Source organism: Hirundo rustica, chromosome 4 (assembly GCF_015227805.2).
Source record: "Hirundo rustica isolate bHirRus1 chromosome 4, bHirRus1.pri.v3, whole genome shotgun sequence".
Classification (NCBI taxonomy): Eukaryota; Metazoa; Chordata; class Aves; order Passeriformes; family Hirundinidae; genus Hirundo; species Hirundo rustica.
In genome coordinates, this window is record NC_053453.1 from 39,186,564 (window position 1) to 39,213,686 (window position 27,123).

Consider the following 27,123-nt stretch of genomic DNA (forward strand, 5'->3'; position numbering starts at 1 on the left):
TTTTGCCAGTCTGATCTTTGGCACACTTTTCTACCAGTTTATAAACCCATAGGTATGCATCAAAGGTAATTTTTATGATTTAGAATACAGAGATGCTGCAGCCCCACAGGGGAAGTTGAGTTCGCTAAAAATACAGGTCTTGCTCATCCTGGAAAACAGGGAGTGGAGAAAAGGTGTTGGAGCTCTAGAACATTGCTAAATTGATAAGAATCTTTAGTAAAAAGTTTTTGTTATCAGAGTTAGCACCAATTTTGGGTGAGCAGCCATGTATCTGATAAAGTGGGAATTGGTGTGACTATGTTTAGAATGAATAAGATACTTTATACAACATAGTATTTGATTTCATTAATAATGCCTTTAAAAAGAAGCTAATAATTTAAAAATGTTTTGTAAAAAAAAGAAAGAGGAATGCCAAAAATGCTGCTTTATTCTATGAGACTGAAGAAAAGTTGTGTACGTTAACAAGAGGAAAGTGAAGAAGGTGGATCAGTCTCTGCTTAACCAGGGAGCTTTTTTCTGTGAGAGAGAATGTTAAAGAAGTGTGTGAAGCCTAAAGACAAATGTACCTTGTATATACTGGTAGATATAGCTTTGAAATTTATTGTGCTAGATGTGATCTGTGGTGTTCCTGTAGTCCTGCAAAAGCCCACAGTGGTCTCTACTTACATGCTTGGGTTTTCCTCTGGAGGAGGAGAAGGTTGCAAGAGGATGGGGTGCATGCAGAGCTCTTCTTAACAGGGAGTCAGCCTGTGGACAGGATAAATGGATGGAAACTACAACTGCTAAATGTGCCACATGTCCTTCAGACTTCCTCTGACACGGATGTGCTGGGCAGACACTGTGGAGTAGCACAGTGTCAGTGTCTAAGGATGAGAACCTCAGCATGATATTGTGTCTAAAAATGGTTTGTGAAAAACAGATAATTGTTTATAAAGTAAGCATTGTGGGTTCTACTAAGGTTCACTAATTCCTTGTGGAAATGTATATGGTATGGTTGTGTGTAGCTCTTTGAGGAATGTGAAGTCTGAAAATGTCATCCCCCTGTTCACTGTCAAGTGGGCCCACATGTGAGCTCTTCCTGCCTGCACAGTTTTGAACTGTGTAAGAATCTCCTGGCTTTGCTGGTGCAGTTGTTGGTGAGATTGGCTGTATGGATTCAAGATATACTTTCTGTGCGCCGGAGCAATTCCAGGTGCTTTGGAGCAGCTCTAGGTGCTTTGGAGCAGCTTCCAGTGAGCCTTCTACACAAGTGTGACATATTGAAATATATACAGACATTTAGCTGGGCGAAAAAATATGATCCCTTGGGAAACTGGGAATTCAATCTGAGTTTTGAAAACTAACCCCCACCTCCTTTAATGTGTGGTCCAGTTTCTTCCTGCAGTGACACCAATATGATCCCTTTTGACAGCTGTATGACTTTTTTTTTTTTTTTTTTTTTTTTTTTTTTTTTTTTTTTTTTTTTTTTTAAATTCAGACCATTTTGTCCACACTTTTGTGCAGCCTCAAGCCAGGTTGTTGTCCAGCTGGGAATTTCATGAGGATATTTTGCCCTGGGAAAAATTGGGTCGTGGCAATGGGCATTCTTTGGTGTCCTGGCTTATTAGGATTTACTTACCTGTTAAGTACATATTTCTGAATCCAGCTGCTACATATTTCTGAATCCAGCTGCCATGGTTTGGCCAAATTAAGTCTCATACAAAAATTTTTTTGGGGGGAACTGTGGGTTAAATACGCATTAGAGTCACACTGGTAACAAACACTTCTTTTCACAATCTGTTCTCTCCTGCCTTGCAACACTGACAGCTCTAGGTGGAAGAGCAGACAAGGCTGATATAGCTCCATTATGAAAGGATATAAGCAGATGTTTTTCTGTGAGGGAAATGACACTCCTCAACCTGATACATATTCAGATTTCTCATTTCCTGATGGTACTTTCAAGTATATATTTTTACTTAACTAGCTGTGCTTTGTGAGTTTCTTCACTAGGTAGGTGATTTACATTAAACTTTTAACCTTTCTGGGATTCCCAGAACCCAAGGCCCCAATACTGACATAGCCAGGAGAATGTCCTAAACTAGCCTTCTGAAAATGCTTTCTTGGAAAAAGTCCTCTCATTTCCTAGGTAGGTTCAGGGCGTGATCTTCTTTTTAAAAACTAATCCCATTCCCACATCCTTTCCCAGAGACTGTCATCAGTTGTTTCAGGGAAGACTTTCTTGAATAATGTTTTACACATCCAGACACTGTTCAGTATACCATGTACAAGATGGCTTCAGAAAATTTGAAATTTGTTTGGCATTCAGTGAATGCTGAAGCCAACTCTCATTGAAATCTCCTGTATTTCAAACTCTTGAATCCTGAATAATGAGTGCAGGACAAAATTTTAGAAGCTGAACTTCAGTATTGGAGTTTCCTTCTTTGTTTTAGATATCAACAAAGCAATTTTTTAAACTTTTGTATGCCTTGCAGGGGGCTCATGCCTTTTTTTTATGTAATCCTCAGATTGTAATTATGTAATTGTAATTGAAATTATGTAATCCTTTTTGCCACAGAAATTGAAAAATTCTTTGGCAAAAAGCAGTGCATGTAGATATATCTACAGTGAAAACATGGAAATAGATAATGCAAATCGAAGGACAGTTACAGGAAGTAATATCTTCATTAGTGTAGACATTGAAGTTTATTTTTTTGTTTGCAGATTAACTTGACATAATGACTAGAGCAAAAATGAAAATTACTGTATCAAGACTAGAGATATGTGTAACCTCAAAAGAAAAAAGAGAGGGAATAATGAGGGTCTGTAGAAGAATACATTTTGGAAATAATTGTGACTATATGAATAGAGAGACTAAAGAAAGGAAACAGAACAATTTCTGTAAGGGCAAGGTTAAAGGTGTTAATGATGGTTGAATCTCAAGGATGTAGAAGTTTGAATTCTTGTTTCAATTTTGATGATAAGAGATTATTAATATTATTAACACAGCCAATTTGAGTAAGATGAGAAGCAAACTTGTTTAGCATAGAAATGGAAGAGGAGGAATTCCAAGTGCTTTTGTAAACAAACATTAAAATTTCCAGGAACTGAAATTTTAGAGAAAATATAGATGGGATGACAGCTGGACAGAGTAACAGTTGTCTTTTTGTGGTAGACCAAGCACATTTTTACTCTGATAGTACAAGAAAGCTGAGGAAAGGATGGAAGAACTTCTGCAAGTGTGAAATTAATAGAGAATAAAGAATGGAACACTTCATTCATCCTGCTTAGGAGTGTTACCCTCTTAGGAAGGTGAGGAAAAGGCAACAAAATAATTTCTTTTTTTGATATGGTTTGATTCTAGTTTTTGTGAGACCTCTTTATTCTGCACTGAAACAAGCAGTTCTCTTTACATTTCGAACATTACTTTTGAGAACATTAAAAGGACGACAAGATTTATAACAATCTCTCTTCATAGAATAGCTCAGAGTTACTCACTGTGGTATCAGGCACTGAGATACATATTCCTCTGAGTCATTCACATTTGTCTATCTGAAGCCATAAAAGAAAATGCTGCAGGAAGACATTCTGTGTGTTATTTTACTAGGCTAGAAGTACATTATTTATTAAGTATAAATCGTGAGCTGTTATTAGCCTTTTTGTTTACACTTACAAATCCCTCGTGTTATTACTATGTAGAATCATATGAGAATAACTCATCTAGATGTTAAGGAAATAATCATGTAATGAAAAGTACATGTACTGTGATGAATACTTATACAGTCTTCATAAAATCTACTGAGTCATTAGGTTATAGCTGGGTTTACTTGGTTAAGACTGGAATTAGGGTTTTGCACACTTTGCTTCTGTAGACAAAAAATACCAAACACGAAAAGATATTTTGTTCCCTAAAGTCAACTGTTTTTCCTCAAACTGCCTTCCTTCTCCCTCTCCCCGCTGCAGTTCCTTTAAACCCACTCCCCTCAATCACTGTCTGGAATATGCCCCTCATGCCCCTGAGATATGACCATCTCACACATCTAGCTCTTTTCTCCCCATCCCTCAGCTGTGTTTGTCAGGAACATAAATTGATCAAAAACTTGAACCGTATTGGGAGGACATGCAGAGATTAAATGCTGCAGTATGCTTGAAAACTAATGAGTGACATACACTTTGAAATATTTATTGTTTGAAGAGATGCAGTTTACAGTCTCTCCATTTCGCCCATCTGTAATTAGCTTTCCATGCTCTATGCTCTTCAGTTTTTAGGGGTGGGGGGTTTTTGTTTGGTTGTTTGTTTGTTTGTTTGGGGGGGGGTTGTTTGTTTTTCTGTTTTTTGGTGGGTTTTTGTTGTTGTTGTTGTTGTGGGGTTTTTGTTTTGTTTTTTGTTTGTTTGGTTGGTTGGTTGGTTGGTTTTTTCCCCCTCAAAAATATCATGTGAACATTCCCTGGAGTTTGGAATAGAACAAATATATATTAGCAATGCAGATGCTTAGACAAAGAGGTGAGGAATAAATGGCCTTGAAACCTCCATTAATAGCAGTACACTGAAAAGTCTTAGCATAAATATGCAGTTAAAATACACAAAAATTGACTATGACATACATTCTAGAAAGCACCTGTGGTTAACAAATTTTTCCCAGATAGCAGCAGCAGATTACAGTAAATATGTCTGCTTCATGATGGTGTATTTTTATCATCTTCTATAGGGAGAGTATGTTATAAATACCAGGAATGTCTAGAATGTTTACTGGATTTAAAAATAGAGAATAAAGTGCATGATATTTAGCTGAACAGCAAAAATGAATATTTAAGCTGAACAAGAAAATAAACAAAGTATCTGAAGTGGTTTTATTTTACAGTACAACCAAACAAGGCTTTCTGGTAATGTTGAGATTTTGTCAGCTTTCTAGATTTTTTCAAATGTCTGATTATTTTGGAACAGTGGCAAAATTCCAGTTCTCTTATAGTTATAGTTGAGGGCTTCTATTTTAGTATTTTCTAACCACTCTCACTTCTGCTTAGACTTTCGTAATTTTGAGTGCTGTATGTTATTCAGAGAAGGTTATTGTTCTATGTCTGTGAAGCTTTGAGTTTCCTCAGAGAGGTAGACTTTTCACATAAGAACATTTCTTAACATTCAGGTGAAGTACCCAGGCCTTTCACTTACCTTTCTTCCTAAAATAATCTGCCTCTGCCTCTCCTGACAATGGAGAATTCTGAAGCTTCAGTAACATATAAGTCTCTTGAGAAACAGTATGAGTGTGTGTTTAGCGTATGGCTCACACTTGCATCTCTGTGAAGTGCCTTGTGCAATTCTGATTGAACTCTCAATGATTTTATTCACTTCCAAAGGTATTTAAGCCACTCTACTTCTTGATTTTGATTTGTGAATCAAAGTTTGTGGGAGCTTTCAGATTCTATGAACTTTTGTATTATCTAGATATCTGTGAGAGCATGAGATGGCCACTCTTCTACAGATTTGCCAGAACTAATAATGTCCCTTAGGGTGAGTCCAGATTAAGTTTAGAAAAGAGATGCTAGACAGATTTTGAGAATTAAGCATTAACATCAGCAAAAAATAAATGAGGGCACACACCAAGCATGAGTATCATCAGCTTTTACTTGGTTGGGCAGGGAAATGCAGCTACTGGGAAGATGTTTTAATGGAGATACAGGGACTGTGTACCTGTCCATAAAATGCTGTCTGTGGTGCAATGTGTAAAGCAGCAGAGGGTGTCAGAAAGCAACAAGTTGTGACTTCCATTGTAATTAAAGTAACTAGCAATGGTAGGGTGGAACAGGGGTTTGCAGTGTGAGTTTAGCTGCAGAAGGGAAGAAAGAAAACACCCTTCTTGTGATTTTAACCATTTACATATGTTTAAAATTAAAATATATGCTACCAACAAATGATCAAGCTTTTGGAGGTATTGTGTGGTACATTATGCCTAGGTGACAGTACTGGTCACTCAATCATCTTTTAGCCACTGTACATACCTGGCATTTAAAAGTTTGGTCTTACAGAAAAGAGACTGCAAGACATGAGGCTAATAAAGTAGCTCAGAATGTCCTAGTAATCTTCTTGTTAGTTACAGACTAATGTGTCCATAAAAATTTTTGTTACTACATTAAAAATAATGACGCACATTAGAAAGTCTTTACAACCTCTCCCTGCTCTCCCAATAAAAAATAAAATATCAAAAATTTGCTGCCTCAAAAGGTTCAAGTTTTTTCAGCAGTATTGCATAACTTCCAGAATATAATACTATTACAATGTTAGAAAAGGAAGAGAAAAAATAAAAAGAGGTGCGTATTGAAACTGCTATGATCTGTCCAGATGTATTTTCTCACTCTGCCCTTGATCTTTGCTGGAACAGAAGCTGTCTACATCTGCTGCATCTTAGTGTGTGCCTCTTTCATGGAAAGAATGCTAAATCTGCTTGATTTTACAGTGTCTTTTACATATTCACCATTTTGGAGTCCCTTGACTTTTATGCACACTAACCCACCTAAACTTGTGCTTTTATTTGCCCTTAATTATATTCCAAGAACAAACTCCTCTTTGAACCCTGCTGCAAATCCCTTCCACTTACAGCCTCTCTCCAATGTGCTATTGCTGGCACATGTGACTAGCACGAAGCAGTGCTCCATCAGGTCAGTATTACCTCTCTGAGAATGAAAATGTGCGTGGTGACTTAAAAAGAAAAAATTGACCCTGGCATTTTTTTTCCTTCATTCTCCTCCTACTTTCCCCAATATCTAAAGTTACTGTGTTAGGGAGTTAGAATGGACTTCTTTGCCTGCTCTTTCAGTGTATATTTATGCACTACTGTTGTAATCGCCATATATTCCATGAAATGTCAAAACGAAATGTGCTGTATTTGTCAGAATATGTCTCGTGTCTTTCACAATCATGTCCACAGCCATGGGAGCAGATGGAGAGTAGTCATGTCTTTTTCACTTATTGGAATAACTGCTCTGCCAGCCTTTTCCTGCTGTCAAGAGCCCATGGATCAGACTGCTCTGAAATGGCACCAGATAGAATGAGGCACCTGAAATTCTGTGTTAGTAAGATGAGTCATTGAAAACCGATATAGTCACGGACAAAGACCCTCTAACCCTTTAAAGTTAGAAAGTGGTATGTTTATTCACCGGCGAGTGGCACGGGTGTCATCTCCGAAAGGCGTGGCGGCCCTGAACAAGGCTCTTTGCTCTCTATTTATTTTCCAAGATCTTACATACAATACGTATGCATAACCCCAGCACCTCCCATCCCCGCTCTGTATTAAAATGAGGCTATTAGTCCTTTGCGCATGCGCAATTCTTCTCTTGAATTGGGTTGGTGGTCTCGAATTGGGTCAGTGGTCTAAAAGGATGAAGTCAGGAGAGTCTTCATCAGGGTCTCTGTGACCCTCTGGCATTATCCAAGGTCCCCTGCTTCGTGATTGATTGATACTAAGTCCAGGTGCTGGCCGTTGTTCTTAGTGGTTTCAATCTGTCCTTTTGATGGTTCACTTACTCTACTTTTTCTATAAACAAGCTCAAAATATAACAGTTAGCTCTAGCTTGGGCATCTAATAACCATTAACCTAACTTACATCTTGATCAATATAAATTGCTTCTAACACTTAGCTAAAATCTTAACTCTTTAAAATCATGATTCAAGATTTTGAAAAACTCTGAACTGGACTTAAATACTGATGTTAACTCTAGATATAAACTTTGTTACAGCTGGTGACCCTATTATAGGCAATGCTAATAAGATACCGATGGATAAATTTGTTTAAATTAACTGTAGAACAAGTAAGTTATCACAAAGACTGCTTATTTCAACAGCATTAACTAATCCCTTTTCATGTAAAGGTTTCTTTTTAAATTAAAACATTAATAAAATCTCCTTATTTTTAAATGTAGCTTGCCTGTTTAAATCCACTATGACCTGAAACTTAATACGTAAATAGTTAGAATACCGTACAACCATTTTTGTTTCAGCAGAAATAAATAATATAAATATAAATTTAGTAATCTATTTGGCATCTTTCTGATGTGCAGGAATTATTTAAAACACTCCTAGTCTGAGGAGTCTGCTGACCATATGATCAACAGATGACCACATGACATAAATCAGAGGTACACTTATTTAGAGTTGAACTTATTTTAAGTTGGCCCAGTGTCTGGATATGTATTAGTCTGGGCAGGGTTCATTTTCAGTGTCTGTCCAAGATACTTTTTTTTGTTGTTGGGACAAGGTTGTATGCAATCTCACAAACTGACCACAAATATTTTTTGCCTTTTTAATAGTTTATATCAGCTTAAAGCATTTGTTTTCCTATGGGGTTCCTAGCAACTATTTCAGGTGGCATCAGGACCAACACCAAACCCACAAAGTTCTGAAAGGTGAATCTGACCAATCTTCCTGAAAGAGAAATATATTTGTATTTTAGCTTGTAGCTTTTGGCAGTCTTTAGTTCTATAACAGTTAGATTATATTTTGTATAGGCTTGTATTGGCCACTAGTTAGAACCTTGTTTGGATTATTCATACCTCTTGATTCTTCAACTTTTCTCTGGAATTACAATGGAAATGTACAAATGGCTTTTTCCTCTAGGGGAAAATAAACACCACAAGAATTTTCTTGGTCCCTTAGTTTCAACACTTAAGAACTGAGACCTATTTGCATGCAATAGTTCATACTAATTTTTTTTTTTTTTTTTTTCATAAATAGTAGTTCATGGAGTTAGTCATAGTCTTCTGTATTCTAAGTGTACACATAACTAAATAACCAGCATCCCAGCCTTGTGAGCTGTTTTTCCTGTCACACAGATTTTCTCAGTAATTCCTCCCAATAACAAATTTAAGTTAGGCATTTGTTTTTTGTTTTGGTTTTTTTTTTCCTTTTGGTAAGAGCTCTTACTTAGTTCATGGACAGATCAGCAGTAACACTCCAGGGTAAACATATGTGCAAGGGTGTTTTCACAGTTCTTGTGTATATAAAGCTTCTATTTGGATTTCTTAGCATAAACAGTTTCGAAAGATTTAGATTGTTGATAGTAGGAATTAATGTATTTGAAGATATGTTCCCCCTCTAAAGCCCCTCTAAAATGCTTATTTTTTTCACGTAATACTGGCAGCATTTTGGAAATTTAAAACACTTAGATAACTATTTAAAAAATTGTTTCCTCCTACACTTTATACTTCATTGACTACAATTGGAAGTGATGTCACAAGAAGCCCTAAGTACTTGTTAAAGCTTCATTTTATAGGCTTGAGCACTTCTGATATTCCTCTTATAGCATTTGGCTGGGAAGTTAAGAAAAAAAATCTGACCCTGTTGAACTTACAAGCAGATAACCCACTGCTTTCCGTAGTTCCAGGTGCTTTTATTGTCCCTGATGGAGAATCTAGACATGAGATCTTATGAAAATGTGGAAAATTCTTACCATAGTTATGAGAAAAGGGCAGAGATAGGCAAGCATGAAAGCTGTTTAGAAGCATGGCATGGCCTCATATTCCTATGTATATTATGCTAAACATGGTTTGAAATGCAATGCTCAGGTACACTAGCAAAAGTGAAAGCCCGAATGTGAGTTTGTTGTTATTATCCCTGTGGGTTTTAAAGATGCCTGGTTTAATCTGAATGGTTTTAATAACCTGTGATGTTAATTCACCATCAGGCTTTCTTGTCTTTTTCTTTATGGCCTAGATCAATTTGAGTAAGTAATATGAAAACTAAACACAGAGGAAAACTAGTCACTTACGTTCTCTCATGCATATATTCCCATGGACTTTAAGTTCCAGCTGGAGGACCAGCCACATAACCTTAGTCCTACAGAAAACTCTCGGCTGTACTTTTAGAGGTTGCTAATAACAAGTATTTTTTTATCACTTTTCTTTTGATGAGCTCAGTGTTCTACAAATACTGTATGTTCTGTAAATTCTATACTATTCCCAGGGTAATATGAAAAATATATCTAATTAAAAGAACCTTAGAATGTTCATAAAATCAAAAGGCCAGATGGATAGGAGCAAATTGTTAGTGTCTCTCCTGCACAAGCTGTAGCATTATGACTTCTAGTAAAGTCAAGAGGGAGGGTTCAGAAAGCATGCAGTGTATCTGGATGGATTCCAGATGCAAAGTTCAAGAGACGAAGTGCAAATGCCTCGTAGCTTATTTGTTTACTTATTTTTTAAAGGATTCATTCCATCACTGGTTGTACTGCCCTTATTTCTAAAAGCTGCTTTTTTGAGTTGAGCTGAATGAAGTTGCTATGCACTAAGTAGTGGTGAAGGAGAGAACTGGAATTCTTTCAAAGGTTTAATTAAATCCAATAAATGAAGACTCTGATGTAGACTCTCTTTTGACCTAATGGAGAGAACCTCCTGTGTTTTAAAGAAGCGTGTTTTTTCACATTGCCCTGCAGTTTTCAGAAGTTGCCAAGTTCCATAAATATTTAGATGTTGGTACCTTGCTGACTCAGAAGTGTTGCACAATGGAAAAAAAAAAATTAGATTGTAAAAAGGCTCACTAGAGTAGAGCATTGCTTTAAGAAATACTCTGTTCAAAGAGAGTTCTTTTTATCATTGCCTTAAAAAACAGTCCTCCCAGGGTAGTATTTATCTTCAATTTTGTGTTTAGTGCATGCATAAGGCTCTTTCATGGTGCTGGCAGCCTCAGGCCTGTAGAGATGAGAGTATTAAAGTAGCAAGTTGCTTATAGAAACTGGAAGAGAATTTTGCCCTGTCTTTTCTTTTGATCCAATCTGCTGTGCAGCAATATTTAACTTCCTAAGAAATTTGTGAAACATATTGAGATACATCCATGGTTTTCTGGTTCAAACCCAGTACTCTATTCTAGTCAAAAGTCCAAAACTTTCTTCTCACAATTTCTATTATAGTAGTGCAAAAGCATTTCAGAAATTACCACTACTGCATTTTGTGCTTTACAATGTCTGCTGCAGAGACCACTTTATAAAAATGGGGAGAGCAAGAAAAGAAACAGAAAGAAGAGTGAGTAGAAAAGTAGAGAAGCAAGCTCACACCATGATATAGACGATCAGAGTAAAATTTTGCATTCTTCTCTTATGTGGTGGAGGGCTTTTGGTGTTTGTGGATAGGGCATTTTTTGGTTTTATGTGAAAATGACCAGCAGATGTTTATAACGATCTGTTTGGCCATCTAAAAATTATGATTAGGATTGTTTTTTATTTAGAATAATGAAATTATTCATTAATGTCCTGATGTGTACAGACAGAAACAAACAAACAAACTATATTCTGTATTTGCCATTACAGAAGTTATCTCCCATTCACTCTAAGGTTTCCAAGCTCCAACTGAGGGTCTAAGTGAAAAATTTGCAGCACCAATTGTCGCTTTTGTGTTCCTGACAGGGCTGACAGTAATTCATGCCAGAAGGGATCCAATTCCCACTGTACCATTTTCTTAAAAACAATACACACCCCAGCTCATGCTTTGACCTCAGTAGTGACCTCACACATTCTTTTATCAGCAGGTCAGTACATATGTCTGTTGAATTCTCCAAGTACTTGAGAAGTTAATTTGTTTTTGCGTTTCTGGGCTTACTGGTCATGTTTTGTGTTTGGACTGCATGTTGGAAGAATTTGATGTGCGTGTTCCTTAATATCTGTTGGAAAAGGAAGTGGAAGCCATTTCACTTTCAAATAAGATTGTAATTTTTTCCTCAAAAAATAGCTATAATTAAATAACTCCAGTATAATTTCCTAAAAATTTTTGCCTGGGAGGCCTTCTACATACCAGTAGTTATTATTCTCTAAGGTAAAATTCTTCCCAAATGCCTTAAGTAGATCAGTTTTTAATTTGCATATATGGTCCCCTATTGGAAAGTCAATGCTTAGCTTGGAACAGTTCTGGAATGAAGCTGCATGATTCACTGATAGATATTTTTATTAAATGCTCCTTAAATTATTCTAGTGCAGATAATGAGGAGTTTGCTACAAAAGAGTTAAGCCAAATGTGTCTGCATGTCAGTGTATTCTGCTTAACCCGCTAAAATGTGTCATAATTTTGACAGAAATATGGAATGTGCCTTAATCTAAGCCACGTGCAACTGCGAGTCAGCAGAATGCAAGAAACGTCTCCCAGCAGGACTGTTAACACCTGTTTTATCTGGGTGGGTTTTCTAATTTACACCACCTGTAGAAAGTTGACATTACCTTCCAGTGTAGTCACAAAAAGTTATTCCAATAAGTTGCTATGATAGTAGCTTATGGGAAATAAATTACTAGAAAATAAATAACATGATTTTCAAGAGCTTCTTTATCTCCCGATTTTCCCTTCCTTCAAATTTCCCCATTTCTATGAGGGAAACTGAGAATTCATGGCAAATTTCACTCAGTCTCAGTAGTCTGTGGCTAAGGGAACTATGTAAAATGCAGCCTGCCATACCAGCATCTTCTGCAGAAATTTGGAACGGCTTCTTTGGAAGAGTCATTGTAAGTTTTGCATTAAATTGGTCACATTTCTTCCCATTGCATTTACTTTTAGATTTGGGAGAATTGTCTGCTCTTTAAAGTGTCCTTATTATGTCGTATTAGTTAAAAAAAAAAAAAAAAGAAAAAAAAAATTACATAACACTACCTTGTACACTTTCTTCACAAGGAATTTTGGAATCTTGATGAAATATACAACTTCTAGACAGTCTTGCTCAAAATTAAAAATCAGTAATTAATTTAGTATGAGCACATTTATATGTTAACAAGGACATACAACTTTGAATATGCAAGAGACAAGAAAGATCTTTCTGTCACTTGTGTTTAAACTAGTTTAAACTGTACTCTCTCTCTCTCTCTCTCTCTCTCTCTCTCTCTCTCTATATATATATAAATAACCAGCTTGCTTGTGATAGTTCATTTATAATACTTGCAAAATGAGCCCATATGAGTCTATTTCACATTGCTCCCTTTGAAACCCTGCTCTTAAATTTAAAAAAGAATCCTCCCTTTTAGAATACCTATGAATCAGCTATTGTGGATAATGTACAACAATACAGTGTAATGAAAGTGGTACAACAGTTTTGCAAGTAAAATTTCATGATAACTTTTCACAGAAAGCAGGTAAATCAACAACAGTGTCAAATGGAATGGAGCATGTGGGAAAGGAGGTACTTCTTATAATGGTTGAGGTTACTGATTGGTACTTTTACAAGTAATTGAAATAAATCTTACCATGTGCTATAACAAATAAACCATAATTGCTTACTTTTTATGGATTAGATACATTTTATCCCACAAGACATACAATCATGAAGGCATTAGGGCTTTTTTATATTTTAATTATATCACCAGTTGCACATTTTTCTAAAGAGATGAGCAGAATTTCAGGCATGCTGACCACCTGTCTTATAGTGAAGAGGGAACTCTCACTACTGAATATTGTGTAAGTGATTATTTAAGAATCACCTAGACTCCCAAACAGCGTTGAATGTGCAGCATTTGAAGAACAGATAGGCAGGAGGATAAGGACATTGGACTGGGTAATCCATTTTGGTATACCAGTTTTAATCTGGATGGTGCATTTGGCCTCTTCACTTGGACCTCTTTAGAGTAAGTCAGCTATCAAAAATGTATTTCTGCACCCAATACTCAGCCTTAGAAAATTGCAGCACATATAGATATGTATAAAGCAAGCATGCTAATAAGTAGTGAGCAGTCTATTCCATTATCACAAATAGAGCAAGTTCTTGACTTGCTTGATGTTTATTTTTTGGTGAAGAAAGCATTTGACATATGCCCATTTGTACATAGTGAAAAAAGCTAAATGTCCACCTGCCTAGTTTATGAAGCCTGGTTTATCAAGCCTGGTTTTGTTAAATAACCTGAATGATGAAACTGAGGATAAAAACATGGCACTATAGAACAGCAAACATTTTCTATTTATATTTCTCTGACTTGTAACTTTTTAGCTCTTTGTTTTAAGGACTGGCAGAACATAAACACAAACCAGAGAAACCAGCTGGGAAGAAAACCTATAAGGAACAAAATTACAAAGCAAACCGAAAATCTGGGTGTTTCCCACAGAACAAGTGTGTTGTCAACAAGTCACAGTGTGTGCAATGGATGAGTCATTAAAGAACAGAAAGTGAAATAAACTTGTCCTTTTAAATCTCTGAGAACACCTATGGGCGTAGCAGGTTGTGAAAGGTTATATGCTTGGCCAAAGAATTGTCTGTTTAGGAAGTGTATGTATGAGGATTAACCATGTATTTGTGAGAGTGTAATGACTAATTCCCTTACTGCTATTAGACATGGGAAAATCAGAGTTTGAACCATATCCACCTTGAAATACTTTTCAATGTCTCCCAGAGCATTCTATATAGCTAAATCTATATGGAAAGTTTTCTCTTACCAACAATAGTATATTTTCCAATTCTGCATTTATTTAAATCCTCCACAAATTGTATTAGTGATAAGTATCCATGCAAGAGGGAGATTCAAATGCATTTCTCAACTCAGGTTAATACTCTGGGGACATTTAGGAAGAAACATGCTGGTAAAGTGTGTTTGAAATAACAGTTATTGTAACACATACTATCTCATACCTTAACACCAATCTCAATGGAGTACTATTTATTATTTGCATTTAAAAAGAAAGAAAGAAAAAAAAAACAACAAAACAAAACAAAAACAAAAACCAAATACTGAAGAGCTTTGTGGAGTTTCTGTTCACTGGAAAGTGAATATGTATGTGATTCTCTGGATTTCTGTGGAGTACTATTTCCATGGATGTTCTTAATCAACTATCACCAACATTATGAAACTTCTACACGGAAAAACCTTTGACAAATTTTATCTGGGAATTTCATCACAAATCAGAATGTCAAAACATACACACAGAACTGTGGAAGATAGTGCTGAATGAAGTGCTAATAGAAATTAATGTTTGACTTTTGTTGCCAAAATAAGAGTATAAAAGAGCATATATGTATAGAAACTCTATTGTGATTGTAATAATTTGTCATTTTTATAAAGGTTTTATTCTTCCCATTCTTCAGGAAGAATCCAGCTCAAAGTAGGCGAACAGTAACTAACTTTGTGTCTATGCGTTCTTGTAAACCATATTGTCATAAACTTAACAAAACTGAGTTAGTCAAAGCAAGATATTTTTTTGAGCTTCTTATACACTCAGAGAAACATAATGCTGTATTAGTCATAATTACACATCTTCTGAGTATCCCACAATTAAATGTATTTTTGGAAGTGAAGAAAGTGTCTTTCAGACAAAGGAGATGAAAACTAATCTTGGCAACAGCAAAAATAATAGGAATAAATAGACATATTCTATGTGTTGAGTCACTGGTGAGTACATCCCACAAATGAGCTCTTCCTGTAAGTCAGCTGAGTATTAAGTACTACTGTTTATCTACATGCAAGTCCCTCAGTCTGATTTAGTGATTTTTTCTGTTGATAAATTTCAAATAGCATTCATTCAAAAGCAGGTTACCCACAACTACGCAATATCTTCCATGTCAACATATTTCCAACATATCTTATTTGCATGCCACCTAATCTATTAATATTATCAGAGCTATGACATTTCTGTTTATTTCTACATCATCATATGAACTGTATCCCCTTAAATGTCAGTGTAAAAATATTTGATATTTGTAAATCAAATCAATCAGTGTAAAAATATACTGATATTTATGGTATTAAGTATTCCAGTTGCTTTTTGTTTCATGATTCTATGTGTATGAATACTATTAAAAGGATCAGATTAATGAAGAAAGCTTAATATATAACCCATTATATATATATATATATATATATATATATATATATATATATATATAACCCATTAGGCTTAAATTTAAAAGTATCAAATGGTGTTATCTACCTGATGATGCCTACAAATTAATTCTTAAATTCTCATAATCTTATCCACGTGTATGTTTACCCACAATGCTGGAACTACATTTCAGAATTTGACATAATATCCTTGAGTTTTGATCAGTAGGTGATTAGGTTTCAGAATTAGCTTCCTGTTACCTCTGAAAAGCAATTTCATGTAGTGTTGAGTGACTTTCAACATGGTTAATTGAATAGCTAAGTGGCAAGTATCTATATGGCAATGAAGGTTTATTATATTGGTAATTACTTATCCTATTTATAGTTGTTAGGGCTTTATTATTTAAGTTCTGCTATTCAATGTGCTGCGTTTATTCTACTCTTTTGAATCCTTAATATAAAATAAGAACCTTGGAACAAAATAAAATTCAGGGATTGACAGCGGTGGAGAACTTTGTCAACAGCAACAGTCTGATCTTGGCAATATGTACCTGTACATATTTGCAAATCTGAGACTCTTCTCTGTCTTGATATGTAAGATTTGGAGTCAATCTGTATATCCTGAATTCTGTACTGTAATGAGCGGTATATTCTGCTACAATATCTTGTAGTTCTCATGATACAACTCACTATAATGATAAACGTGATCTCTGATATAAATTGGTTCTTTTTGCAAGTAAAATTCACTACAGAGTTGCTGCTGTATGTATGGTACAAAATTTGTCTGGTGTCTATGTGGTGCTGTTACACCACAAAATCTTCAGCCACTGATATACAAGCAGTAGAATTCTACACAAATAGTGTCAGCTCTAGGAGGAGTTTACTCCAGTGAATAACTACTTATATATACATGGACTTCAGAAATCTTGCTTGAAATCTCTTGGAACTTTTGTAATTGCAAAATTACTCTCATCTGTGAGTGAGTTTGAAGAAAAAGTGTTTAGGGCTGCTTGGGTTTGAGTTCAAAGAATTACTGTGGTTTTCCAGGGCAAGAAGTAGATAATTAAAGCAATATTTAGAGACACACTGAGAGCTCCAAAATGGGACAATTTTAAGGCTAAGATTTTGTAGACTGGAGTAGAAAGAAAGTGAAAATAACCCAAATATATCTGAATGTATGTCTCGTTGAATCCCCTAAGAGATTATGAGAGTTTTATAGTAACTGCAGTTATTATCAGAAAGCTGACTGCAAGAGTTGTTTTCTGACATTTTCAGGGTATTATGGGCCTGTGAGTTACCACACCAAGCTTGCTCAATTCACAAGTCAAAACAAGACTTTATTATAAGGCTAACAGTGAAACCCCAGTCTATTGTCTGAAAGCTGGACACTGCTATTGCTTCATACACCCCTACCAAAAGGGTGACTTTGGACTAAGGGCTTCTGTTACACTTCTCTTGGTCAACTCTGAAGCCAAACAGAATTTGTTTTGTAGTTCTGCAGCATACTGAGTCATTGGTGTCAGTGGTAATAATTAGGTTTTTCTGCAAGTCTAAGAGACATGACTTCAAAGACACATGCTGTAAAAGTAGACATGTAAAGTAACCAGGTGCTATTTCTATAGAATATTTTTCACTAAATGTATGTGAAGGTTTAGGTATTAGGCTTATTATTCAGTATTGCAGATAGATATTGAGATGTTTTCACATTAGGGCTTAAATATTCTCGAGTTAACTAAATTTCTGTTATATCTGTGGTCACCTGAACTACTGCAGAAGGGACAGGCCCATTATCAAAAATTACTTAATTGAACTAGAATATGTGTTAGAACTAGAATTATGTGTTCCAGTTATTTGAAGATGGGTGATACTGATGTACTGTACCAATTTTTCTTTCTTTTTTTCCCTTTTCCCCCCTCCCTTTGGCTTCCAGTAAATTATATAGCAGATTTTCCCATCTTTGAAGAAATTGATACTGCATTATGGCTGATCTGAAAGTCCAAAGACATGAGTTACACAGCTAATAGCCAAAAAAACCTTAATTTCTTTTCAGTTCTTCAGGGCAGAAACATTTCTGTTCAAAGTTGTTTGTTTGTTTGCTTGGGGGGTTGTTTTCTTGTTTGGTTGGTTGGTTGGTTGTTTTTTGTTTGTTTGTTTGGTTGGTTGGTTGGTTTGGGGTTTGTTTTGGGTTTTCTTTTTTTAGTTGATGTTGTTTAAAGGTTGAGTAGAAATGCTCTCTTCATGTGCACTGTTTTCTCAACTGATGCAGTGGTTTAGTTGGAGTTCAGGGCTGAGCCAGCCCAGTGCCTTGCCATGCCACCAGGAGTGGCTCCATCGGCCTTGTCCTTCCTTCCCACCTCCCCTTTCCTCTCCCAAACTACGCTTTACTTAGCTGGGACACACCCTCGCCTCTGCTGGCTCCTGTGCTTATCTGGCTGCACAGGAAACTGGAATGACTGAAATCCCTTTGCCTTTTTGCTGGGTGAGTTCTCTGCACAGAGCCAGCTCCTGGTGTGCTCAGAGAAGCACTGAAGCCCAGCAGCAGCAGGGCCCTCACACCTGGGAGGAAGAGGAGGTGAGGAAGAATCAGATCTTCCTATTTCAGCTGCAGCCAACTTGCAACTGATTTAGCTGTGTCACGTCTCTATGTCTAACAAAATTACCTAGTTAACTTGGGGTTTTTTTCGTGGTGTAATAAAACTACATAAACATTTAAGAAAATGACAGTTGATATCTGGGCTGCTGCAGTGCCTGAGCTGGGCCAGAGCTGGAGTTATTCCATTGATTTTAGGATGGTTATTCCACATTCTAAGCTGTGAAAATTTTTGACACCAACGAAACTGATTTATGAAAACTTTACAGTAGACCCAATTTTTTTAGTAAATTTCATTAGTTAAACTGCAGACTTTGAGTTTTGGTTTTCTTCTGTAATTAATTCAGTAAAGATATTGTTTATTATTCACTGTAAATGTTAGCATGCCCTTGAAATCAGGGTTTGAAAAGACTTCTAAAAATGTGTTTAAGAGTGTATTGTCCTTTATTGTCCTTGAAGAGCATATCCAAATATTTTTCAGGTATTTATAAATTAATACATTTCTACCCATGGATCAAGACAGTCTGTAGACTCGAAATATGTATTTCTAGGGTCAGTAGTAAAAAGAATATCTATATCCTTTTAGCTACTACCATTTCCAGAGAACAGTGGCAGAACTCCAATATAGAAAGATGACAGTAGTCAAAGACTTTCCTAGGCAAGAAAAGATACTGCCAAAGATCAAGTAGCTTTCATTCAAGGAGTGAATTTACCCCTTAATGTTTTGATGGTTGAAAACCAATGACATAAGACATTATGTAATAAATACGATTGACCAAATTCGATAAATCAAAATTTTGGAATTTTATTGAGAGACAGAATGACAGTCTCGGACAGCCACAATTAAAAGGACAACGTCGAGCCCGGGATCGGCGCTGGGTGAACGCGGCAACACACTTAGCTAGTATGTTACCCCCCAAGTTCACATTTCTGGCTTGGAGCAGTCTCTTTTTATACACTGGATCACTAAGAGAAACTCGGGACTTCGAGGTTCCTCCTTCCGAGGCAGCCTCAATAGACATTCATGTTCCAGTTCTGGGGTTCTGAATAGGGCAGCTGGAGGGAACAATGCTGTTAATGGTTGAGTCCAGGTGTGGCGTGAAGATGTTAATTTCAGGAGGAGACGGATGAGATATCGATCTGATGTAATCATCTGGTTCTCCGGGCTATCATCTCCTTTTTCCGTTGTCTTTGTTCTCCCTTTAGCAATTCCCAGCAGAGGCATCCCCGTGTCCCCTCTTCTGGTAATTCCAATCATGGTTTCTTATGTCCCTCCCATGTCTTTTCAGGCAAAAGAAATTCTTGTACCCTTCTCTGGGCTGGTTGTATCTGAGTTAACTCTTAGTATACTGAATTAGAAACGAAACTTCTAGTTATAGAGGTTGTATTACATTTTACATTTTTTAACATGAATTAACTTTAGGACATATATCACACATTATAAAATGTTTAAACATTCAAATAAAATAACTGCATGGACTTGAGCTATATTTTATATTTTTATATAAAATATTTATTTTTTATATTTTTAGTGTTGAATATTCTTTGCTTTATTTTTTATATTCTCCAATGATAATAGGTATTTAAAATATACTGTTAATTTTTTTTTTTTTTTAAATTATCTTTGTGGTCCCAATTGCCTTGAAATAAATGCATCAACCTAAAAAGTATTTAAAAATCAAACCTGTTGAAGCCACTTGAAACAGAACACCTCTCTATACATAATTTTTCTGTTTTCATAGCAGCATATTTATAGACAAAGATAGTAATTTTTACATTTATAGCTGATTATTCCTTCAGAGGTCCTGGAAGCACTGGGGTTACCAGCTGAATATGGGTAATCAAGAACCTTTTGGAACACCCATCTCCCTCATCTATTGGAAACAGACACACAAAAGCAGTCTAATTCTGTGATTATTCATTTCAGAGGCAGAAGTTTTACCCTTTTATGGATCTATATTTAGGCTACATTTTTGTACCTAAAGCTCTATGTGGTAACTGCAGAATTCTTCTAAATCATCAGGAGAAGCCAGCACAATGTTCTTTACTAAGCAAGAACTGTTCTGAGGAGCATAAACAATAAATAAATAAAATTTATTTACTGTAAGACTTGAAGGAAAGAAATTAGAGGAACAACCACCAATGAGAGTGATAACATTTTCACAGAATCCTACATCATCCCAAGCAAGTACCTTTACTTACACCATTGGAGGTTATTGCTTACATTTTTTAGTAAGCTCAGTCGCTCACATCTCCAGATATATAGTCTAATTCTCTATGGGTGCTTTCACTGCTGTTTGTTCATAGCATACAAAATCCAGTTTTATGTTAACTAGGTGGGTTGTTGAACTGCCAGCATGCCATTCTGGATTGGGCATTTGTGAATTGTTTTTAAGCACCAAAGCGGACAATGAAAGCTTTATCTCGATTCCCCAATTAGCAGTAATCATTCTTGCTAAACTTCAGTAAAGAGCTGTACTATGCAATGAATGTAAAGTATTCATTACTGGGCAGTTTTGGTTTGGTTTTTTTTTTCCCCTCTCTCAACATTTCTATGTGTCTTCAAATGGTCTTATCCTGCTTGTTATTTCTATTCATGTTGCAGATTGAGAATGTTGATGTCTGCCTTAGCTTTCTGGCAGCCAGAGGCGTAAATGTCCAAGGTCTTTCTGCAGAAGGTAAGAAAAACAAATCATCAGAACAAATAACAAAATTTTCTTCTGAAAGTTGAATTTCTTAACACAAATCACTTCCACCTAAATACCAAGCTCCAGCTGTCTTGAAAAGCGTGCAAATATATATTAGTGATACAAGTGAGAGAGTTCCCTTTTAATTTTCCCTTGAAATTGAACCAATGCAATGTTTTTGAAGCTTGAGACAATGTTTAAAAACAATATTTTTTCAATGGTATTAATCTTTTCATGTTACCTCCACAATATTAGATAGGCACAGAACTTCCTGAGCATACTTTTTTTAACTTGTTCATATATTTGATTCAAAACAGCAAACAAGAACATAAGAATCTTGCTCAGTTAAATAAACCCAGGGAGGACTGTTTGTTTCAGCAAATTTATTAGTAGTAGTAATGCTGTCCAGATGAGTCTGAAAATGATAGTATTCCTTTGATGTCGCCTATTAAGTGAAAGAGTGAATGGTTTTGCTGCTTCAGTTATTCTGCTGTATTAGTCACCTTAATTGCCTAACATGGTTGCAACTAAATTAATAAATATAATAAACAGAATCATTAAAAATACAAGTTGTCTTAATGATTATGTAATATTTTCTTGTTCATCTAAGAGGCAAATGAATAAATAATATATATATGTCTTTGTCCTGCAGCAAATTAGCAAGTTCTGCAAAGTGCTGCATGCCTTCAAAATCCCTTTGACCTCTATGGCACCTGAAGGTAACAGGTCCAGAGATGCAGCCCTGTATTTTTATTTTGCTTGTAGCAAAGCTAAAAGCTGGAAGGATTTTTTTTCTTCTTTTTTTTTTTTTTTTCTTTTCCAGACATGATAATTTCAGTTGAATGCTAGAAGATTCATGGAGAAAAAATTTGGAATGCTAACCACTATTTGATTTTTAAATTAACTCAGAATTACTATCTTTCACCATCTGAACCTATTTAGGATTTTAAACATGCAACACAAACCGTTGACAGATAGGTAGTGTCTATTCACCTTGATTGTCAAATTGTGAAAAGCTCCTAAAGCGATTTAAGAGGACCTTTGTGTGTATTTGTAGATGCCTTGTTACAAGAGAATACTGAAAGTTTGCATGCTGCCATTCACCTCAGTGCTATTTAGAACCAGAATTTCTAGAGCAGCCTATTTTTACTTTCATGTTAAGTATGAATTAAATGAGTGAATAGCATGAATTTATTTTATGAGGATACTCATCATTCTTTAATACCTTGACATGGTACATGACGCATTTTCTGTACTTTTTAAAATCAGAATCTGTGTGCATTCTGTAATGCCTTTATTCATACCTTTGTTTTGCTTTGGAAAATAATTTTATTAGGATATAAGGTTCAATTGTGTAGCTTTAAGTTCATATACTCCTAAAATAAATACTACTACATAGGACTAAATGCAAGGACTATGATTTAAAATGCTCATTATTCTTCAAAACCTAATTTTTTAACATTTAGTGCTGAAGTAAGATTAAAATTATTTCTTCTGTTACACAGTTGGTCATGAATCTGGAGTAAATCCACTACTATCTTCATAATGATATTCTTCAAAATACTGCAGAAGTGTGGTTTCCCTAAATATACCATTTTTACTATGTATAATCCTAAATATTACAATTTTTTAGGGGGAGAAGAAATTGAGTTTCTTGTAATAAGCTTTGGTAAATGTATCTTTTTTATTAATTTATTAATGACCAGAAAGTTTGTGGAACAATAAACTATAAGCTTAACAAGTTTTGAAGATTTCACAACCAGTTTATGATCTCATTTTGACAATTGAGCAAAGAGGTCTAGAAAAAAAAAATTAAAATCCTGACAGCCAAATCTTCGGTTGAGAACCCAACTGATAAATAATTATCCATTTGCTACAAATACAAATACTTATTTTCTGAGTACATGTTTAGTACACATTAGAAGTTTCTGGGTGTTTTGCTTGTGAGAAATCTTCTAACTTTAACTCCAGTGAAAGTAGGAAAGAAAAAGTTACCGACAGCATCCGTCTCTAAAAATAGTAAAAAATATATTCACACAAAAATAGCAAAATTTTAATATTAAAAAATGTTGAGTGGGATTTAACAAAGGATTCTTCCTCTGAGCATTAAGTGATGCAATAAGAATAAATAAAGTGGTTTCATGTATCGATAGTTTTCTCAAATCAGAGCCACTTAAAATGGATAATTATGTGGGTTTGGGGTTTTTTTAGCATAATTTTAAATACAAATTTTCTGTATTCCTTGACAATGATCTTCCTTGAAACAACATGACTGCAAGAGTCATAGTTGCCTAAAAAGTTTATTGCTCTGCAAAAGTTCTGCATGTCTCTCGTGGTCTCATTGCTAATCAAAGATCCTGCAGCATCTTCACAGGGAAGATGAATAAATATGGCTGCTAAGAACAAATTTACATTTTGGAAAGTATATTCCAGTGTCCAGGATTTGTTTTGCTTTTGAAGAGCAGGTTGTGAGCATAAAAGCTCCATTGTTTGCTGGCCTTAGTATATATATATTAACATTTCACCTAATCCTATTGAAAGAAAATTGGTATGGTTTAATAGACATGAAAATTACAGTAATTTTGTATAAATTCAACTTGAAAGTTTGCCTAGGAAAGCTGTGTAGCACACACAGCTCAGTATTTTGATTTGCAGGGAAGGCAGAAAGATTGTGGCATTGTATGTCAGGTTGCAACTCTACAGGCCTAATAAAAACCTTTTACAAGGTGCTCAGTGCCAAAGAAAATGAATAATCAGGTTATGAATAGACCTACATGCTGCAGATAATTTCATTAAAGTCTTCTGAGGTTTCTTTTTTGACACTGAGATCCTTTGTCAGCAAATAACAACATCCTTATAAAATCTTCATCTCAGGCTGGGCAAATGCTAAAAAAGTAATGGGAGACATAGGGATGGTATCGGGGTTCACCAGAATTGTATTCCGGTAGCTGTTTAGTCTTGTGAAAGCTGTAGTTTTTGTCTTCACTATCAGTAATAACAGTATAAAATAGAAAGCTATAAAATCATGTCATTTGAAAGTTAAAAGATGTAATCATGACCATTACAGTCACCTTTTTTAAAAACAACCTTCCATTTATTTTCTTCTCTCATGTTTCCTGCACATCTGTATGAATGGATATGTTCTCACTGACAAGAACCATGACCATACAGTCTTTTCAAATTTTCCAGAACTCACTGTTTGATGTGCACAGAATTTGCCCCAAAAGGAAAAAGAGTAATGTCATGAGGTTTAAAGTGATGTACATATAAGACCAGAAAGAATTCAGATTTTTCTGAATGAGCTTTTCCTTGATTAGAATATTTGTACTTTGTTGGGACAGGAGTATTCATTTCACATTATGTGTCTTGTTTCAGGTTGGATATACTCTTGTTTATGACCATGCAAATGACTCATCATGAAGGCATTGCAGAGATAGGTGTTTATTCCAACACATATAAACAAAAAAATTATAATAAAAAATAAACCATCAGTGACACCTAAAATGTCTCTGATATTACAGGTAAATGAAGATATATAAGTCATAAACATGTATAGCTATAGGTATGTACAGACATATTTTAGTATGACTTTTACAAAACCGAAGTCTAAAACCAAAGTGTTTTCACTTCCTTTCTCTCTCTCTCTCTCTCACTCTTTTTTTTTTTTTTTTTTTTTTTTTTTTTTTTTTTTTTTTTTTTTTTAAATAGAAATACGGAATGGAAATTTGAAAGCCATTTTAGGTCTGTTTTTCAGTTTGTCTCGGTACAAACAGCAGCAACATCATCAGCAACAGTATTACCAGTCTTTGGTAGAGCTGCAACAGCAAGTCCCTTCAACTCCAGCTGAAATCAGCCAGTCCAAAACTCACCAAGATATGCAGTCAAGGTAGGTTAAAAAGATATTTTCTCAGATGTAAAAGCTTTTTATTTTTCTGTTCAAAAAAGACAAAATTTTGTATAAAGATTAGGCCATTTAATTTTTTTTTCTATTTATGCAGTGGTTTCAATGTGTTTTTTGGTAGCAAGCCCACATTTCTTGGGAGTGGAGTTAGAGCAAGAGCAGAGAACATTCCCAATTAGATTTAATTCCAGATTTAATAAATTGTAAGCCTTTCTTTTACTTTATTATTGATTTTTCTGCCCATTGCACATTAACAGGTTGCTAGCACACCATGCGGTTAGTATACTGGTTATTTTCATGTTTTCTTCACATACCCAGTTCCACATGTAAATGAACAATTTCCAATAATTAACAAAACAGATGGGGAAAAGGCACAATTAATACTTTCACTTGTTATAAACTCTTTTTATCCCCACACATTCTGGTTTTTGAGGGCCTAATTCTATTTGAATGTTTTTTAAACAGGAGAAGAAATAGCCTCAATCTAGTTGTTTCTTTTGAGGGGCCAGTTTTTTATTTAGTTCTAAGAAAGCAAAGCACTCATCAGAATCCAATAATTGCTGAGATACATTGCTTTCAGACTGCATCTGAAAACATATTTTCAGAAGGTAGCTGCTTAAAGGCCACTATAGAAGAATGAGTTTGAAACACAAACACCTGTTTAAATGGAAAGAGTATTAATAATGTATATTTTATTGGGGAAGTTAAAAAAAGAAAAAGAGTCAATTGTAGATCTTCATGAAGAGTTTTGTCTGTTCCTTTGTTTGGTTTAGTATTTGTTCCATTTTTTATATCCTTATTTAAAACATTTTTGTGGACTTACTGGACAACTGTATTTCTAAAATGTGGTAAGTCAAAGATATAGATTGGATTAAAAGTATCAGACTAATATATTGAGATTCGGGTTCTTAAGTCCATTCCTATATAAATTATACCTTCATGTGTAAAATAAACATTTTTTTTTCAATTGACAAAGCTTTAACGCTTCAGCCTGATAGAAATCTATATTTTGGAACTAGAAATGTTTTAAAAATATGTTTTGGAGGGAAGTGTTGCTATCAGCATTTTAATTACCTCATTTGATGCAAAAATTAAGATACACATGTTTGGCTGGGGCATTATGAAGTGAACTGATTTTATTTTCTCTGCTGCTGAAAATTAATGTTTTTGAAGTCTTTCCCTCTGAAGTATACTATTAACATGTAATCTAGGTAATGGTGGTGGGGACCTAGAAGAGTCTGATCATTCTCAACATTTTCCAAAGCTGAATTTCTGCTTTATGAAGGATATTTAATATTGCATGAGAGGCAATATCTTGCTATTCAGTAATTAAGTGTTCACAGCTTTAATCAGAGGAATTAAGAGCTTAGCCAGCTTCCTGTAAATAACTTTGGTTACTGTTCTTTGTTTTTCATTTAGTGAAAGAACTGTAACATTTCCTGATTTTATAATTTACCCATGATGAATTTTTAATAGCAAAAAAATTTACAGTATTCCTTTATACATCATTACTATTGCAAGAGTTTTTCCAAAAAAAACCTGGATAAAGCATGCTTTTTACTATTTGGATGACAGTGATTGCACATGGAAGGAAAAGAGGTGATGAATCTTTTGTTAAGCTTTCCATTATAGTTCCCTGAGATCTCATGGTTCTTCTTCACTTTTTTTCTCCTATTTTACTATGTTAAAATATGCTTCATTAAGACAAAAGGCAATTATTCCATGTCCCAGATCCTCCACATTTATGATTTTGTAAAGTGACATCTAAAGCTGGTATAAAGAAATTTCAGCTTCCGTCGGTGCGCTTTAGACCTTCCACTTTAATCTAGGAGTTTAAAATCATTTAATTATTTAATTAATTTTCTGTTCATAGCTAGGTTTCAGATGTAAAATGTTTCTATGTAAAAAATTACTAGACTAAGATTGAAGCCATCTTTCTTATTTCTTATCTGTAAACTGAAGGCAAGATTTTTTTCTGTTTGCTTTCACATATAGAGAATTTAGATGCATGTTACTATAAAATTCTGTGTTGCCTGAGGAAGTATGGTTTCTTCTGTTCATATATTTCTTCTGTTCAACATTCTGTTCTTCTGTTTCATATATTTAAGCCTTTAAGGATAATGAAAAGTGCCTACGAAAAACTTTTTCCTCTATGAAAAGTTTCTATCTTCTACTATAAATACATCTAGTATTGTGAGCTGGTAGCAA

At 35.1% G+C, this 27,123-nt stretch overlaps 1 protein-coding gene across 11 annotated transcripts in view; it reads left to right on the plus strand.

The window, feature by feature from the left end:
- NAV3 (neuron navigator 3) overlaps nt 1–27,123 on the plus strand; it is a 546,625-nt gene that overhangs the window by 364,731 nt on the left and 154,771 nt on the right. For all 11 annotated transcript variants that reach the window (XM_040061191.2, XM_040061185.2, XM_040061184.2 and 8 more), the window contains 2 exons: nt 20,933–21,005; nt 24,723–24,900. In XM_040061191.2, coding sequence (XP_039917125.1) covers nt 20,933–21,005; nt 24,723–24,900 — 251 coding nt within the window. The remainder of the gene's footprint in view (nt 1–20,932; nt 21,006–24,722; nt 24,901–27,123) is intronic.